Raw genomic sequence first — 13,854 nt, 5'->3', positions numbered from 1 at the left:
GTACAGTGTTGCCAACTGACATGTAAGGTGTGACTTCTGCCAACTTAATCTTAGGGTTGCGTCCTTTTGAAACACCTGTTACTATAATATATAAATATAAGTTAAAATTTGCCATATTAATTCCAAGAATTGATTTTTACAGGATCCTGCATTTTCAGTAGATATTTAATTCTATAATTAAATTAAAACAACTAGTTTTTATAATTTGTAAATTTTGACTTATTAAAATTATTACTGTTTTAAAAACTTTCAAATAATTATGGACAAATGCACTAATTATGCTGTCCAGTACTGGAATGATGCAATATTTAAAGTCATTACTGCCAGCCATTATATTGTACTTGATTATGTTTTTATAATTAAATCATCATCTTCAATATGATTTGGAGGTTTATAATTTTATTTTTTTGTTTATATATTGTAACTAAAAAAAATATTAAATAATTGTTTTGAGTATTACATCATTCCAGTACTGGATGGTAGAATTTGCATATTCATTCAAAATAATTTAAAAATTATAAAACAGTAACAAATTCAAAGTTCACTAATTATAAAAACTATTTGTTTTAAGATTTAGAGTTTTGTTTAGAGTTTAATTAAGAATTTTGGTGTATGCATGTGTACACACACTACACTACTTTTCCACTAAATATCCAGATCACTCGTTCCTAATCAACACAGTGTAACAGAGCTGTCAAAAAACTTAAGAAAGATGGGATTTGTAAAGAATTTTGAGCAAAGTATCATCGTCTACAGAACTATGATGAAGGAAAATTGCAAGCTATATCAGCTGATATGCAACATAGTCCTAAACTCCATGCGAATGTTGTCCCAACAGAAAAACATCAGTGTTGCACTGAAAACAAGGTAGTCCATTAGAAGCTTAGTCTCAGCCTCATATAAAGCCACAAACTACAGAAAGCAAATTCAATACTGTGAATGGTTTTAACAGTTTCTAGAAGACAATTCTGATGATAATCTGTTTTCGATACAGATTCCTTTTGTCATCAAGGTATGTACACATACAGAATTCATGTTAATGGTCTGCTGACAATTCACACCCTGTATATGAAATTCCTCTCATAACCAGAAGATTAGGGTATGGACTGCAAAATTCAGGAGAATAGTCATCCCAATATTCTTTGAAGAAACAATAAATTCAGCTTATTATAGCGAAATAAATCACCAGTTCATGGGAAAGCTAACCAAGGATGAAATAATAATGCTTGGATTCAACAAGATTGTATGATCACGCGCTTACAGCCAGGCAGTCCATAAAATTACTGCAACAAGTTCAAAGAGCTCGATTTATTTCTAAGGGCTTATGACACCTTGTTCTCCAGACTTAAGCTCACCAGATTTTTACTTCTGGGATTAAAAAAAATAATATCAAGAAACCATGCCGCACCCTCCACAAACTTTACAATCTCCTATTTGTGATTTCACTAAGATCATTCCACATGAACTTGAGAGTTTTCGAGAACAAGAAGAAAATTGTATCCAAAATTGTAAGTTTATGTTACGTCTTGTTATACTAGTGTAAAATAAGTATATAATTACTTTTTGAATGCACTGTAAAACATATTATCTAATTTCTCTTTAAGTCTCTTTCTTTCTTTAAGTCTGCTAAAAATTTCTCTCAATTTCTCTACTCTCCTACTTAACTTAAATCTTCTTTATTTTATATTTAAATAATCCACATAAATTGCAAACAGCCTTCTTTAATGCCTGTAAAACCTTTAATCTTTTACTTTCTGCCTTTTCTATTATCCATACTTCACATCATAAAAGTGCTGCGCTAAACACAAATATTTAAAAAAACAATGTTGTTCATGTTCTTACATTTATATTAAATACTAATTTATATTTGTATATATATATATAATAACTACATATTTCTGTTGTGGTGTCACTTATCTTACTTTTTCACTTTCAGTAGTTATTACTTTTAATTAATTCCTGTATTCTTTCCTTTATATGCAGGCTGTAAAGCAGTGGAAAAGCAGACTATATCTACATCACAAATAGCCTTTCATCTTCTTAAAAAGATTATACATATATCTTCTTTCTCTGTCCGCTATAATACATTTAACAATGTATTCACTAGATTTTGCATACGCAATGTAGATGGGTTTTGTCATAGACCCTACTTCCTACGATCGGTCTAAGAGAAAGGATGGCCTTCTTTGAAATAATGCTTTTTTTGAAAGCAAACTGGTTTTCAGCTAGTTTATCATATAACACATTTTCTATTTGCCTGTAAATGAGATCAATAAAAATATTTCTCACCTGACTATGAACAGAACAAAAAATGCTTTTAGGTAGAGTCCCACCGGCTTGTACATTCTGACTTTCCGGTTCACCTTCTTCTTTTGGCTTTATTGTGTGTTCTTTAGTAATTTTCAATCTCTGATGAGCCTTAAACACAAAAACAAAAACTTAGAATAACATAATTTTTATAAATTACACTCTAAAAAACAATAAAAATATGTTTAAAAGATTATTTTTTACCTGCACACATCCATCGCAGATATATTCAGCACATTCCACACACCAACTAGTAGCGATTGCCATTTCAGGACAACTGCCACATTTTAATTCATTTAATTTACTCTCATTTCCTTCTGAGCCATCTGATCCGTCTCCAGTAATCGGAGCAGACGGTAATTCAGATAGGAAATGATTCTCTATTATCATACTTTCCCGACATAATACGTTACATATTGGGCAAAGTACGCTGTTTTCACCTAAAAAAAAAAGAAAAGGAGAAAGATTAATACAATATTTCAATTATAAAAACTTCTATTTGTGTGTGTGTGTGCACGCGCGCGCACATGTGCATATATAAAACATAAGAAAATTTATTTTTAGAAATGATTATATAGACAGTAGCATATCAACATTGTAACTAAAAGGTTTAGTAATAAGTACGACAAAGTTATAATTTTTTTTGCATTAAATGTAAGAGTATTACTATACCAATGAATATACAAAGTAGTTTTTAGAGGTAGGGTTTATAGTGATGCTATTCCACAAACTTCAAATGATTGTTTATAAGGTAAACCAATTCAAAAAAAGGGTGAACATAGAGTAAATATTAGATAACATAATTAACAACCCGGCTCTATCAATCACAAAGTACTAGTCACTTTCATGTACACTAGCTCATATAACTTAACTAGTTGATATATAATATTACAACAAAGGTTGGTCATATCTTCACATCCATAGAGAATTAAAAAAATAAACAGCATCAACAACACATGTAGTCATTTCCAAACTTAAGTCACAGCTTATGAAAACTGTAAAAATTGAATTATTTATAGGGGGAAAACATGATAATGGCTTTGGTTCATCTAATATTCAATTCAGTAACAAAATAAATAAATAGACAATTTACCACCCCGATCCGTTCCCATAATTAACACTAGAGATACTATAAAATTTATTTTTTTATTAAAGCATTACACCATGTTTTTTTTAATAGTCATTTATTCTGCTTCCTTTTAAATAAACAGCCCTTCACTTTCCTTATCTCTGATGTCTTTTTTTTATCGGTACCAGACTTCCTTTGCAAATACCAAATAAAATTTTATATCGTCAAATAACTGAAAATTTTACTGATAACAGCATCATATGAAAAATTAAACATTATTATGATTTGGTTCCAATTTTCTGGCAGTCATGAGATCAATTGTATTTATTTTATTTACTGCAGTAAGCTTTATGTAGTATATAATGTTTATATAACTGCAACAATTACACATTTAAAAAAATGTAATTTCATTTTGTTTTTGCATCTGAAGAGTTTCATAAAATGACTAATATTATATTATGACATGTGAAATATTACCATCACCGCATAAATGTAATGATCGTAAAATGAAATTTTATTTTAAAAAACATATTTTATAAGTATGTTATATCATTATAGCTGTATATTATATTAGAGTTATATAGTTATATTAGTATGTTATATATTATAGTCTGGTAATTATTATATTTATGTATGCCTGGTAACAAAAAACTTATTTACGATCAGAAAACTGTATTTTTTATAAAATTTCACTTGTTACTTTATTGTTGTACAAAAAAAAGACAACAGAAGACAAGGCAATGTTTTTTATTTTTCCATGCTCTTTAAAATAAGATTTCATAATTCTTTCAGTTAGAAATTTTTGAGATCTTGTTTTAAAGAACATTGAAAAATGAACATTTTGACATAAATTTATTTATATGATAATACTTGTTAAAATGATGGCCAACTTTTCACCACTAGTTTTAAAAGCGGTCAACAGTACTTAACTATTAAACTGAGGAACACTGAAAAAATATAATTTATCAGATGTTTCTACCTCAAAATCTATTGTTCGGTATGAGATCACTATTTGCCCACTTTTAAAATTACAAATAAAAAAACATTAGATGGCTGCCATTTTGCTTATGGTTTTTGTAGTCCAAAGTTTTTACGACTTTTGTTTTTCAATCCTTTTAAAATATGTTACAACCCCACCACTTTTTCCAAACCTTTTAGTTAACTTTTCTTTATTTTTAGTGTGATGTCTCAAATTGAAAAAGCAGATGTTTCAAAGTGATAACATTTACTACATATTCATTTTTCTATGTTTAATATTTGAAAAGTTATTTAAGGGATGCCATACTTTATGAACACTCCAAGTTATATTTCATAAATGGTAACCTGTATTACTTATACTTAATCTTAACTATAATTTTTATTCATTTTATTTTTTTTTTTGTACATATATCTTTTTATGAAATATTACAATATTTGCCTAATTATAAGATAGCATTTGTCTAATTATATCACAATAATTAATAAAGAAAATAAAGAAATCACAAAATTAATGAAAGTAAAATTAATGCTTAGGTATATAAAGTGATCAAACAATGTAATACAAATATGCTCATGTGTAAGTCTACGTCTATGGAATGCTTTACTAATTAACTGGATTTAAAATATGAACGACTAATTAAAAGGTTGCTGCACTCTCATCACAGTAAGCTTTAACAATAGATCTTGATATATCATTTGACATTCCTTTCTAAAAGTACTAGAAAATTTAGCAAATTCTTTTACGTTCCCCCGATTTAGTGACTGGAAAATCTTGATATTCACCTCCCTGTGGTAGAGCTGATAATGATTGAATATATTAAATAACTTCTAATAAGAACAAGCAGCAAACAAATGAAGGGAAGGAGTATTTTATAAGAAGGGAGGACCTCACTCTTTGTAACATGCTCCTGTTATAAGGAGGGGTCCTCCCACTACAAGTACCAACGGTCTCCTCAGACAGCAGATGAGCAGTGAAGCTGGGTTTTCTGCTGAATGTTCTAGAGTTAAAATAGCTTCTCATTCTATTATACTTTTAGCATCCCCTTTGATAAAGGGTTTTCTTTGAATTGACAAAGCTAAATAATAAATCAGATAAGAATGATAAAGTTAGAATAATATTAATTTTTATTAATAAATAAATTCAATTTGAACCTTCTTTATAGTTATATATTCAAATAAACAAAAACAATCATCAAAATTTGAGCCACTAAATTTTAGTGCAACTTACTAAATAAAAACAAAACCACAATTTTGTTTACTATGTTGCAAAGGAAATATCAAGAAAAATATGTATTTACATTTTTATAATAACAGCAATTCTATTTAGCTGCTGCAGTACCTAAAGTAAAAAGCAGGGGATGACTTATTACTTCTCTACAGATTTATTAAACGAAAATTTGAGGAATTTCATTTATTAGTATCCAGAAAGAGATATTCACAAACATTATCCAACTGACTGAAAAACAAATTAAGATATAGAGTGCTTCAAGAAATTCCTACTCAACAAAACTTCTGTAGTATCAGAAACATCATTACTTATAATCTTTAAACCACTAATTCTTGCACAGACAAACCATTAAATGAAAGCCTTATTTTTCTTTGTTATAACTAATTAAAGAAAAATTAGCCTCAACAATAGTGATAATGTTGTCAATAGTGATAAATTAGTCTCATACAATAGAAAACTATATAGTTTCAAACATCTTACAAACATGACGCTACTGTCTTATTGACATATAAATTAATTTATTCTTAACCGACTATTATAAACACAACAATTCAATATTAAAAACTATTGTTGATTTGAATTTTAACATCCCTGAATATCCCTGAAGATAAAAGTAACAGCTCTGAAAGTACTAGGATTAACACAATTGCATTAATACCAACAGTGCCAAATGCTTAGTAAATCAAATCTGACAGAAGCTTAAATCTTTAGCTTAATAAAAAAAAAATAATGTGACAAATTTTAATTAGCGATTAGGATTATTTAAATACTACAAAATCTCTCTCAAAGATAATTAAGATGGTTTATTTTTTAAAAATATAAACATAATTTTGTATTAAGACATAAAAACTGTAAAAAAAAATTATTACTTACCAACAATCTCAGCATCAGCATGAACTTGTTCTTTAAGTCTTGCACTAATACAAATAGCACAAGCAGCATGTAAACATTCAAGCAATTTTGGATCATCACTACCAGTTAATATATTGCTACAGAAAACACATTTAACCGAAATCCACGGGTTCGTTGGAGTTTCATCACCGGAAGTTAAACTCGCTGTTATTTCTTCTGAACCGACTACCGATCCATTAATGCTACTATTACTATTACTTCTTCCACCAAGAACCGGATGCGGTTCCGGTTCTGTTTTAATTCTAATCGCCGGCTGTATTGTAACACTATGTTGATTATTGTCCGATGAATTACGACTTGTCCCTTGATCCATATTATCTTCGGTGTCTTTCTTCTCAGTTACCGCATTCTGTAAAGCAAGAAGGAATTTTAATAATTTTTGTTTTGGGAGTAATTGATAAATTAATTCAAAAATAACATTAATTATTCAAGTCGAATTATTAAGCAAGACAAAATGTTAAGTATTTTATATGTACTATTTTGCAAATTTTATTATTCTAGAGTATGTTTTTGTCAAACTGAAATTTTATATTACATATATATATATAAACATATCTATATGTTTGTGTAATGCTTTTTTGAATAGCAGTTATTTAATTATCACAAATCGATTCAATAAATAGTAAATATAGTTAACATTAATGAGGAGGCACTTTCATAGTGCAGTACCAAAATTTTAACTTATTATTATTATTATACTACCCCATAACTAAATTTAAACTGCAGTTACTTTCTTTATGAATCAAGGCCATTTGAATAGTTTGATTGGATACTACATTCTGTTCCTTTGTTCTGTGCTCAAACACATTTACTACATCCTACACCCTCAATTATGTTTTATGTATTCCAATTTTTGTCTTACTCTACGGTTTTAATCCTCTATACATCCTTTTATTACCAAATTTAACTAAATTTCCTCTTCATTTCATACTCCTGAAACAAATATTTTAAAAAGCAAAGATTCTTTTTCCTTCTGCTTTCTCTACTGTCCACGTTGTTACACCCCACAAATATTTTAAACAATATCTTTCTAATTTTTAGATATTAACAGACTTTTATCTGCAAAAAAAGTAATCTTGTCTTGTCCCAGTCTGCTTCTGACATCCGTAGACTGATGCCAATTGATGTGGATGACTTTATACATTCTTCTTAATTTTACTCTTAAACAGCAAAATTCTGTAACTTCTGTTACAAAATCATGAATAATTATTCCTCATTAACCTTCTTTCAAATACTTTGCTTTGGTATAATTTATTTTTAACCTAATTAATATTTAACAATAAATTCATGCCTTACGTACGTCTTCATATTTGTTCTTTCTATAAAAAGAAAAATGTCTTCAAAATTATTTCCTCTCTCCCACCCCCTCTCTCTATATCTCTCTCTCTTTCTTTCTTTCTCTATTCTTACCTCCTTGGATAATTATTGCATTCCTAAATTTAACATTCAGTCTTCTTTCTGTCTAAAAATTAAAAAGCAATGGGAAAACTTCATTATCTCGCTTCTTTCATAAATCCAATTTTTCTTAAAAATTTAAAGACTTATTTCATTATATATTACCAAATAGTTTAAATACACACATAAGCATGTATCATTAGTTTTCTTAACCTTACGTTCTTAAGTTATTTTCCAGGCCAAACTCCTGCACCTTTTTACTTAGGTGAATGGTTAAAAACAGATCAAACAAACTTTAAAATTTTGTAAGAAAATACTGCAGCTATGAAAATTAATGAAACCTTTATCTCAATATGGATACTAACCAAATTTTTTAATTAAATTCTCTACTTTTGAACAATAAATATCTAAAAAAAGATCTTATTATAATTTGTTCATAGTAGGTAATTAAAAACAACTTATGTAAACTTATAAGTCGGCGCTCCATAGATAAAACCAATAACCTAGGGACCCCCTCTCAAAAGAGGGGGTCCGGTCCCCCTTTACACTAATTCAAATCCTGTTGAAAATAATAATAATTGTCAGATTTAGACCAGTTTAATAAAATTATAATATCAATGAAAAGCAGTTAAAAAAAAATACTAACTACTCATTCCATATCTATGATATGGAATGAATACTGGTTCCTAAAATGTTAATTTTTTTTTGTCGGTAGTTTTTAAATAGTAATTATCAAGACGGTCAAAAACATTTTAATAAAATTTGGTACAAATGATTAAAAACTACATTTCTATAGAAAATAATTAAAAAATAAAATTCTACTAAGATAATTTTTAATTGTAAAAGCAGTGTTAAGGCAGTGCATATATTATTTTAATCAATTAATATAACTATTTTAAATATAACAACCACAATTTCTTTCACATTATCAGAGAATCTATTGTTGTCACACATAGAAAAGTTAGATGAGCATACAGGGCAGTCCAGGCATGACCATTACAAGAGAAATATTCTCAGGAACATTTCTTCAACATTCCATAGGGATTCATTCTACACAAAGTTCCTGTTGGAACCATAGTAGGCAACTATCAATGTATTACTGACATAGCATTAGAATAAAATCATTTGCCACAGCTGATGACTAGGATAAAGCTCTGATGACAATTAACAGTATGGCCATTCTCATCCTTAAAAAAACAGGAAGCATAAGTATGAAAAATAAGGTAAACATCACACGTTTTGTATGTCAGGATGAGTGATGCAGTAAGCAAGGATATCCTCCTGAGGCTAAATATTTCATTGTATTTATAAAATCAAAATAGATCTGATCATTTAGATTTTTAAGTAAATGAATTTGTAAATCCAAGAGTAAATTATGCTTGACATTCTTATCTTGCACATCTGGTGCTATAAATGTTGACTCTAAAAATGATGTCAGTTCTGGATTTTACACAGTACATGAGCAGTCAGTACATTTCTTGTTCAAATTAGAGACAATTATTCTAGTCTTTTTTTGGCCCGTTAAGGATGGTTTGACATGTCTGTACTTGAATATATATTTTAATGTGAAAATGGCATCAGACTCATATTTAAAGAAACATATTTAGTAATGAACAAATGTACAATTACAAGGTTGACAAACACTCTAGAGTTTTATCAACTTTGAACTCTTGGACAAATCAATGATTAGTGATAACAGCATCATGTTATGTATCAATAAAAAATTTTGCAGCTGTTCTTTAATGGTTTATTTAATTCTGCTACATTTTTATTATATTAGAAAAATTACTCTTTTTATTCGCTAAAATTTTTAATTTATTGTTCATAATGAAGCCAAATATAAATTTAAATTGGGAAAAAAAATTCAGATTTAAAAAATAATTTTGTATAAGATTTGTCTTCCACTATAAAAATTTTGAACCCAAAATAATCCTTAACTTTAATTTCTGCCGCATAAATGTTACACGATTTATGTTTCAACACATGATTTTGTTAAATGTTTTAGTAAACTGTAACTAAAAGCATGAATGCAGCATGCTAACGATGACAAAATTTTTACAACAAAAAGCTTCATAATCCTAACATTTTTAGCTGTTTCTGGAGTTGTGATTTTTGTAACATAGCTCTAACCCAATGTTTTCCTTTTTTATCCCAAAAACAAAAATATAATTTTAGATAAATTGTTCAAACTAATGAATCGTTCAAGAAGTATAAATCACTCTCATTTGTGTGCTGCGTACCACCACTGATCCACTCTATACCAACAGCAGCTATAATAAAAGTGTGAGCACATCAAATAAACAAACCCATGCACCAACCTTTTGTATGGGAAATATTAGCAAATATATTTCATACAACTAACACCAGTGAAAGTATGAAAAGTATGATTTAATACCAGTGAATTTATAAAATTTATGATAGAAAACCATGAATGATTCAAATTATTTGTACGGACTGTACTATTTTTCCATTTTACAATTAGCATGATTCTTTGTAACGATAACTTAGTTATTTGAAGGGAATATTTAACCAAACTGCATATCCACTTTAATCACAATAAAATACTTAAAAATATAATTTATACACCAAAATATTGTATGGGTTTTTTAGTATACTTCAAGAAAAATAGTACGTTTTGATATAAATGTTCATAAAACACAAAACAATCTGTTCATAATATCTCAATAAGATAAAAAACTATGATGAAAATATAGATCGATTTTATTAACAGACTATACGACGAGCAGTCATCTCTGCTCGTCGTATAGTCCGTTAATAGCAGTCGTCTCTTTTTCTTAACATAGCTGACGATTGCATCATATTAATAGCAATAGATCAAATTTTGTCAAAGTGAATATATTAAACATTTTTAAATCTAAGACATGCTTATAAAATAATGATTAACAATTAAAGAACAGTTACGCATGGAATATTTTATGACTTACTACTATTATTCTACTCACAAAATTGGCTGTTCATTATTCTATTCATAAAATTATTTAATTATGAAAAAGAGACCATAAAAGCAGGATGATGTAAACAAAAATTAATGCATGAAATTCTAAGAAAACATACTACGTGATCAGAAGCATTATTAATGCGTTAACTAAATCACAATTTGCTACAGATTTCACACAAAATTATGAATAGAATTAAGACTGCAGTAAAAAAATATCATGCAATGATAAAAAACCAACAACAATCACCATTACAAATTACATTCGCCATTTTCACCTTCTTACAATTAACCACAGTTATTTAAAAATTAATTATCAAATCATTATTTTAATACATACATATATACAAAAAAACTTATTAAATAATTAGCAATTAACCTATTAGCTTAAAAAAAAACTATTAACTATATTTACTACCAACTGAAGTAAAAAGTAAAACAATAATGTTAATAAGTACTGAAATACAAATTCAATTTAATGGAAAATGATTGTTTTACAATAATCTGAACATCTCAAAGATTAACACAATCATGAAAATTGAAGGATGTGAAATAAAGATAAAATGTCATCAACAGCCCAAATCATGATTCCTGTAGATCACCAAGTTATGAATGTTGATACACCACTGTAGATTACAGGCAACGTTTTAATGACTAACAAGTAAAATAAGTGGTGCCCCTTAAACTGCAAAAAAATAAACTGGCATTTAATTTTTAACTGCAGCAAAAAGGTGTAATACTTTTTCAATTCCTTCAATTTTTACTTTTTGAAGTTATCATCAAATCAAAATCTTAAATCTTTGATAGCAAGTTTGTTTTTATTTAATTCATTTATAATTTATTTTTCACTTCTTTTTATTTAAAATATGAATAGGCCTATATAACAAAATGTCCATTAAAAAAAAAAACCAGTTTACAAAAAGTAACAAATTCTGTAAGAAAAGAACGTAATGAAAGTAAGAAAACAATGTAATTATACTGCAACAGAATCTAAATTACGTACCTCTGAAATGCTAGGAAAAAACTAATTTTTTTTTTAATTTCGAGGTTCTGGCCAAGATACCCGTCTCCACTGCCCAAATCACCATAATTAATAGTATAAGTTTACAGAAATACATATCCAATTACATAAATTATTTAAGACAATGATAAAAGTAAATGAATTGGGGTAATTTATTACAGACAAGATTTATCATAAAACTTCCTACCACTGTGTTATGTAGATATAAAAGAAAAATATTGACAGGCTTAGTCCAGGTTTTTACCAAACTGATGCTCATAAAAACCACATCCTGAATGCGATTTATTCTTCTGCTCATTTAACCAACATAATCGCCACCATTTTTAGTTAAAAAATAGTTAATAAATCATATTGTATAGAGTAGGATTTAAGGTTTGTACGACAATTTTAATCAATCTGGTTTTTATAAAAATCATGTAAATTACTTCAATATGAGGCACACACACCTCATCGAAATAGAGGCAACCCAGATCACTGATCCCCCTCCCTGAACCCCTGACCTCCACAACACCAAATGCTAAAGTATTCTCTCTCAAGTTAAATAGGAAATAGGTTTGAACAATAAAAAATAAGAAAACAGACTAAACTTAGGGATAAAGCACTGTTTTTTTTTTGTATTTTTTTAAAAAATAGTATAAAAAGATGTTAATGTTACTTCCTGACAGATGAAATAAAGCTTTTTCTTTGGTTACATACTCAAATAGACAGCAAAGTGTGTAACATTCTACTGGTTTTATTTAATAGTAATTAAATAATTTAACAAAACTAAAATAAATAAAAACTATATGTTGCAAAAAAACTCATCTCGAATAAATATAATAAACATATAATTAATGGTAACTATTCCAGCTTTCAATATAAACAGAAAACAAAGGTTACTTCACAAAAGTGGAAATGTCTCCCACCACTTTCAACATGTATATTGTGTCACCAGTGACTCGAAAATAGATATTTTGGCATTGACCTTTTAAAGGGCTGACATTTATTATCCGCTATTAAAGTATGATTACGTAAGTAATATAATTACTTTTTAAATATTTTCTATACTACAAAATAACATAATATATCTAAGACTAACCCCCTAACTTTTTCTACAGGAATAAAGCACAAGTCACTGGTGACTGATGTCAAATGAAAAAAAAATATATATATATATATATATGTATAATGTGAATTTAACAATGTTGTGTTTCATCAATAAAATAACTTATGTATACGTTAATAATATCTAAAATTAGTTCATATTTTCATTAGTTGTAACTATTAAAAGTGAATTCATTGAAATAAAATAAGTCCGTGTTTTAAAAAAAAGAAGAATATTAAGGATTTTTAAAAGACGATTAAAATCCTTTCGAAAAACTCCTTTATAGAAACAAAATCACACTCAAACACAAAACAAAGTATTTGGCAACAATTTTCTCATTATTGAACACCACCCTCACACTCCTTTTAAGAGAGATTATCTCACCCTTTCTTTTAACTAATTATTCTACTAATTAACAAATAGCAGACTTATGTTCTAAAAATTTTACTTCAGAAAACACAATCTTTTATCAGAACATTTAATTGCACCCTAAGTTAAAAAGGTTTTTAACTATTTTTTTTCAGATGTTTTATACAAACTAATTAAGTTTTATAACCTTTAATTATTTTGCATTAATTTACATTGTCTTTTTTTTTCTTGTTATACAAAACAAAACTTATGGATCCAAGAAGTGGAATACTTACTCAAGAATGAAAAAAAAAAGTAGTTAATAAATAAACATTAATTATTATCCAACTGAAATTTTCTGATAATAAAAAATAAAAATTAAACATGATTAAAATATTGTTTTCAAATTCCACTTAATTTTATACAGTTATTATTATTACCATCTTACTACAACACACACACCCATGCACTCACTCAATCACAGATATATATATATATATATATATATATATATATATATATAAGGAACATCTACATATTTTTTACTCCCTAAATA

At 27.8% G+C, this 13,854-nt stretch overlaps 1 protein-coding gene across 5 annotated transcripts in view; it reads right to left on the bottom strand.

Moving 5' to 3' along the window:
* LOC142332251 (transcription intermediary factor 1-alpha-like) overlaps nt 1-13,854 on the bottom strand; it is a 127,168-nt gene that overhangs the window by 60,756 nt on the left and 52,558 nt on the right. For all 5 annotated transcript variants that reach the window (XM_075378563.1, XM_075378566.1, XM_075378565.1 and 2 more), the window contains 3 exons: nt 6,456-6,843; nt 2,512-2,747; nt 2,290-2,418 (listed from right to left, as the gene is read on the bottom strand). In XM_075378563.1, the coding sequence (XP_075234678.1) occupies nt 2,290-2,418; nt 2,512-2,747; nt 6,456-6,843 (753 nt within the window). The remainder of the gene's footprint in view (nt 1-2,289; nt 2,419-2,511; nt 2,748-6,455; nt 6,844-13,854) is intronic.

Source organism: Lycorma delicatula, chromosome 11 (assembly GCF_047948215.1).
Source record: "Lycorma delicatula isolate Av1 chromosome 11, ASM4794821v1, whole genome shotgun sequence".
NCBI lineage: Eukaryota > Metazoa > Arthropoda > Insecta > Hemiptera > Fulgoridae > Lycorma > Lycorma delicatula.
Note: the sequence above shows the minus strand (reverse complement) of the source record. Positions and strands in the feature narration are given on the sequence as shown.